The 6,000-nt window shown below is 56.6% G+C and overlaps 1 protein-coding gene across 2 annotated transcripts in view; it reads left to right on the top strand.

Annotated features, from left to right (window-relative positions):
• Positions 1 to 711: 711 nt before the first annotated feature.
• The window catches only part of NFATC2 (nuclear factor of activated T cells 2), a 77,518-nt gene continuing 72,229 nt past the window's right edge, over positions 712 to 6,000 (top strand). The window contains exon 1 of one of the 2 annotated variants that reach the window (XM_040080158.2): positions 712 to 880. In XM_040080158.2, the coding sequence (XP_039936092.1) occupies positions 712 to 880 (169 nt within the window). The remainder of the gene's footprint in view (positions 881 to 6,000) is intronic. The other variant, XM_058422735.1, reaches the window with a different exon arrangement.

Genomic DNA, 6,000 nt, shown 5'->3' with positions numbered 1-6,000 from the left:
GTGCTGGAGGCGGCTGGGGGGACCCGGGGAAGCTGGCAGCACCCGGCTGTGGTCAGCAGGGAACGCGGCGAGCGCGCATCCCCTGAAACGCTGTCTGTGAGCGAGGCAGGAGGAGAACAGAGCCCTTGCGCACGGCGGGGCCGACGCCTCTGAAGGTGCTCTAGATTCGAGAGGCTGTGCTGCGCTCACAGACACCCGCCCGCTGCCGCAGCCGGCGATGGGAGCGGGAGCACATGGCCCGGGATGTGCGAAGCCCGGGGAAGGCAAGGGCAGCAGGGCGCCGCGGGGAGCGGCGGGGACCCCGCCAAAGGGCAGAGAGGGGCTGCGTGCAGGACGGCGGGTCACGCCTAACGCGGGGCAACAGCGCGGAGACGCTCGGCCAAAGAGCATCGTTTCCGAAGGCTGCCGTGCCGGGGCAGCCCCGTTAGCGCCCGCTGCTCCCGGCCCGGCGCGGGGCCCGTGCGGTGCTGCCGGGCCGGGCCCGGCTCCTCCCCGGGGGCGGCCCCGGCGCAGGTGGCTGCGAGCAGCAGGAAGCTGCCCCGCTGCCGCCCGGCCCTGGTGCCGAGCCGTGCCGTGCCGTGCCGCCCGGGGCTCGCCGCACCCTCCCAAGCCGGGGCACTTCTCGGTGTTTTGTGGCTTTTTCCCCTCCGTTTTCGCCGCGCTCTGAGCGCTCGGCTCTCGCCGTCGGGGCACCGCCGCTCCCGGGCCGCCATGAGCGCCGCGGGCCCCGGGCCCGGCCCCGGCCCCGACCCCGGCCCGCAGGAGGGGGGACCCGGGCACGGCCCCGGGCACGGCCCCGGCACGGCCCGGCCGGACAGCCCGCAGGAGGAGTTCGACTTCTCCATCCTCTTCGACTACGACTACCTGAAGGCGATGGAAGGTTGGTGAGGAGCCGCCGAGGAGCAGCGTCGGGGCCGCCCGGGGGCCCCGGCAGCTCCTCGGGGCACGGCGGGCACTGCCCGGGGCTGGCCCGGCAGGCGGGGCCGGGACCCGGCCTTTGGGGCTGCTTGGCCGGCAGGTGCTCGCCCAGGGCCGCTGCCGCCCGGCTCGGTGTCGGGACGGAGCGCCCGGGAGCGGCGGGGGGACACCGCTGCTGTCCCCAGGGCTGGGCACCGGCTGAGAGCGGCCGCAGAGGGAGCGGAGGAGATGGGCACAGCTCAGCCCCTCAGCTGCGGGGCACAGCCGGCTCTGGAGCAGCTGGGCACAGCTCGGCACTCTCTGCCCTCAGCTGCGGGGCACAGGCGGCTCTGGAGCTGGGCACAGCTCGGCGCTCTCTGCCCTCAGCTGCGGGGCACAGCCGGCTCTGGAGGAGCTGAGCACTCGCTGCCCTTCAGGACCGTGGCACAGGCAGCTCTGGAGGAGCTCGGCACTCGCCGCCCTTCAGGACCGTGGCACAGGCAGCTCTGGAAGCTCCAAGGCAGCCGGAGCACTGGGGCGTGCCGCCCTCGGAGCTGCTGCCGGCCGTGAGCCCGACCCTCCCGCAGGGATGGCAGCGGGCTGGGCACAGCGGGCTCCAGCCTGGGGACAAGCACCAGGAGTTTAAGTTAAAATTGGGGGAGAAAGGAAAGATGTGCAGACTGTTCTGCTTTTCTGAGCTTGTGCTGTGATCCCTAAAAGTGCAGTGACAAGTGTTCCCTGTCTTTGTGAATGGTGATTCTGCCTATTGGTGATACTGAACAGGGATACTTCCCATAAAATATAGATTTGTGTAAACCAGACAAAGCCGAACGAGAGGACCCAGAGGAATGATTTGTTGGGATATTGTCTCTAGGATACGTTGGGTTTGGCTCTGCGCGGTGGAGAGGTGGTGTTTCCCTGGGGCATCTCAGAGAGGTTGTGTTCCTCTGGAGGAGGAGACCTCTGAGGCCTGGACTGTGGTGTCATTAGTGAAACGGAGAGCTGTCGCTGAGCTTTATTCTCCCTGTCCTTGTTTAAGTGTCCGGATGTGCACCAGCATCGAAGCTGACTGAGGATGGTTCATGCCATCAGATGGACAAAGCTGAATTTTCTTTCAAGGTTCCATGTAGATCAAAATATGCTACAATAAATGGGGAGGGGTTAATGGTTTTAATGAAAATACACTGGATGTCAGTGAAAGCTTCAGATGCTGGTGTGTTCACATCTTTACAGTAGACTGCACTGCTGTGAAGCCGTCAGTGGGAAGTTCTACAGAATATAATTGTACGTAGGTGGGGGGTAGAAAGTTTAATCTTCAAACCACATAAATGCAGGGCAGTGTGTGCTTGTTGTAGAAGTAACTTCCTCCTTGAGCCTGCTTTCTTCACTTTTGAATGACTGGAAACCATAATTAGTAGTAATTTTGTTCCAAAGATGGAAGTCATTAGCATTATTAAAAAAAAAAAAAAAAAAAGAAAAAGAAGATCCCAGCCATCTATATGAGCATTGTAATCTGGAGAACATTCTCCCTGGCTTTGAAAAGGCACCAGCTCCAGTCTGTAAGCAATCCAGGATACATCCGCAACCTTTAATGTACAAAAGATTAAAGCGTGTTTACATGAGAGCAGAAAATGGTCAAATTCTGAGCAAGGGCTTTATCCACATGCTGCTGGTAACTGATGCTCATTGTTCATGTGCAGTTCTGGCCTCATCTGAACTGCACTTGGGCAAACATGTCCTGTGCAGAGGAGGATTCAAAGTGGAACCAAAACCAAAGGAGCGGGTCCCGGCGCTTCAGTCTGGTTCCTGCATCTGGAGCCCTCCCAGCCTGGTCTGCTCCACCCACCGCTCATGACAACTCCTAAAATAACAACTCTATAAGCATGCTGAAAGGGATTTTTTAAATTAAAAAAATATGGGAAAATGTAAACTTTGAGCTCCAGGAATGGGTTGGGGTGAACGTTTATTCCCGATAAACGGTTTTTTAAAAGGCTGGAATTCGGCAGTATCCATCCAAGGTTGTGTTTTAAAAGTAGGACCTATATCACAACTTGTAGTCATGGGGATGCCAGAAATATCCTTCCTGAAAGTGACTGACATTCAGTAGTGCTTGTGCGGGCCAAAACACGGACTGCTATAGAAGCAGCAGGGAAAAGAAAGGTCAACAAAAATCCTGCAGTCAATCTTATAAATATTGGATGTTCCTCTTGAAGCCAGCCATTTCCAAAAGCAGCGATGGTGTGGAGAGTGCTTTTTACCTTTACTTGCTGGACTTTAATTAGCAATCTTCTCGGGATTTGCAAATAAAAAAACATCTCCTGAACGCTAGGGTGAACAGGATTTGGGGAGTGTGTGCAAGGCATACACTGCTTTCAGGTGGAAGCTGTGATTTCATCTGGCCACTGAAGGTGTTTTCTGTGTCCTTTAAACAAAGAAGTGTCAGATGCATTCCCTGCAGAGTTCCTGTAGAAGTGTTGGTAGTGGTATCCCAAATTCTAGCTCATTTCAAACATGACAGGTGAGCTAATGAGCATTTCCAAATGAACTCCTACAAACAGAGCTCCAGAGGGGTGACTTCTGATGACTGCTCTGTGTGTTCTTCCCTCACACCTGCCGCTGGCTGCTGTGAGAGTCAAAATACTGAAATCCACCCCGTGCTCTGCTCCAGCAGCTCCCTGCAGGTTTGTGGGGCACTCACGGTGTGATGTTCTGCTGAGGGGTAAAGCTGCCACCTCGCTTTTGGTGTTTGAGGTAAACCCTTCTGGGAGCTCATCCTCTGAGGGGTGTCTTGCAAATCTGAACAAAGCCTGTGTTTAAATAAGATTCCGGATGAAATCCTGCCCTGAGACAAGTAAGAATGCAGATGGGAAAGAGAATTTTCTCTAGGCTCAGGCCCTTGCTGTAGCTCATTAGATTCTTGAACTGCATCTGGTGATAGGAATCTACAAGGTCTGTGTGTGTGGAGTGTAGAGAGGGGAGGCAGGGAGTATCCATAAATATTAATATTTCCCCAAATGCTTGTTGGTACGTAGACAGGCTCCCAGGGACATTGCCACGTCTTGTAGGTGTCGAGCCCTGAATAAGTTGCCTCGTTCCTTTTTTTCTTCTCCCAGATGCAAAGCTATTAAAAGGAAAAAAAAAAAAACCCTGAAAGTGCATGCAGTTGGGTCCTGGGGCTGGCTCAGGAACACAGGAGGCAGTGTTCAGCCCTGCCATAAAGAAACAAATATGCACATCTACCAGAGAATTCCAGATTTCACTCAGGAAACCGGCTCTCACTTGGAGCTTCCAAGCAGTTAGTGTAAATAACAGACAACTCAGCTTTTGAAAAATGCAAAGAAGCTCTGGACTGGCCCCTTCAAATGACAATAAGCAAGTTAATTAAAAGAGAAAATCGACTCTTTTACTTATGCAAATAAGGGACTCCAGTTAAATCCCGGGAGCTGCAGCCAGCGGATGTGAGGTCAAAGCCCAACTCGTGCCCCTGCCCTCGCTGGCCTGCACAGGGCTATCTTTAGCTTTTCCTAGAGGATGGTTTGGATAAACCCAGCATGGAATGCAGCCGCTCGGGTGAGCCTTTATTCCCTCATTTCATGCTAATTGGCACGGTCACATTTGGCTGGGTGGCTGGCTTTGAAGTAGCTGCCTTGTTTTAAAACAGCGCAGGGTGGCCCTCGCCAAGCCCTGTGTGCTCAGGCTGCTGTGTGAGCCCCGGCCCTGGGGAACCTCGGCAGCTTCTCCTTTCCCTTTCTGCCCTTCAGAGATGTGTGAGAAGGAGTTTGCTAAACCAAGGGTCGAGCCCTTTGAAACTGAAATCCCTTGGTCTCTTTCACCTGTGATTCATCTCTCCCTGGGTTCTCCAGGGCACGCTGGAGGGTTTCTGCCTGGGGAGGCTGCCTGGCTTCCAGGGGGTGCTGGAGCTGCCTGCACCCCTCCAGGCCTGGCCAGGGGAGCTGGTTTGGTGGTTGTTTGCAGTACAGGAGCATCCAGACCCCTGCCTCATTCCCTGCTGTGGTAAGAGAGACAGTCGTGAGGGTAAAACCCGTGGAGAAGAGGGGCAGTGAGAGCTGGCAGCTTGGGTGGGATCCCAGGGGGCTTGGGGGTCAGACTGATCTAGGAAGAGGAGTTGAGTGACACAGGGAAGGCTCTTTGCTGACAGTAAAGCTGACTGAGAGCCTGAGGAGATGCCAGTGCTGCCTGGGTGCGAAACCTGCTGTCTTTTAACCCCCTGTCAAAGCAGGAGGATCTTGAGTACTGAATCAGAGGGTGAATCAGCAGCGAAACCTCGGGCTGGGAAATGCCTGAGTGCAGGGAGGGGGGAAGCTGGAGCTGCCCGTGCTGAGGAGCTGTCTGGGAGATTCCATCAGAAGGGCAGTGGAGAGGGCAGTCCCTTGCTGGAGTACTCCTGTCTGTTCTGGGGTGCAATGTGCAGAGAGGGATGAACTCTTGAAGGTGGAGCAGCCTTGGGAGCAAAGCTGTGTCTGCACCGAGGTTTCCAAGTCGCTTCAGTCCTTGGAAAACACCTTTGCCGGGCGGATCCATCACGTACCTGCTCTCTTGTAAGGGCTGCAGCGGGCTCTCCCTCCGTGGGGAGCCCGGCTGGAGGGTGGCAGGGCTGTTCCTGCAGCAGTGTGGGGTTTGCTGCCCCGAGCTCCTGCAGCCCTACCCAAACTCGCCTTGGCAGCTCAGGGAGAACCTTGAGTGTTGCTGGGGCCATCTGCCTGCAGCCATTCCTGTGTCCTGGGCTCTGCTCCACTGCTCTCTGCAAGGGCAGAGAGAGAGCAGCTGAGCCGCTGGCGAGCATCCTCTGCGCCTCACAAAGGCAGGGCTTGACTCCGTTTGCAGAACAAACTGCTGCTGGTGCTGATGCTCCTCTCCCGGGGCTGTTCCTCGAGCAGATTCCCGACCCCAGCCTGCCTCAGCCAGTCCCCTCCCGCTGAAGCAAAAAGCGGAATTCCCGCTGATTTCCGCGGAGGAGCCGTCGATTTCTGGGAGCAGCCCTCGCTGCTTCGCCCCGTGCCCCGCATCCCTCGCCGCTGAGGTCAGGGCTCGCCGTGCGGCATCACCGGCGTTGCCACGGGGACAGACCGCGGCGTCACCGGC

Source organism: Hirundo rustica, chromosome 16, assembly GCF_015227805.2.
Source record: "Hirundo rustica isolate bHirRus1 chromosome 16, bHirRus1.pri.v3, whole genome shotgun sequence".
In the NCBI taxonomy this organism is placed as follows: Eukaryota; Metazoa; Chordata; class Aves; order Passeriformes; family Hirundinidae; genus Hirundo; species Hirundo rustica.
Note: the sequence above shows the minus strand (reverse complement) of the source record. Positions and strands in the feature narration are given on the sequence as shown.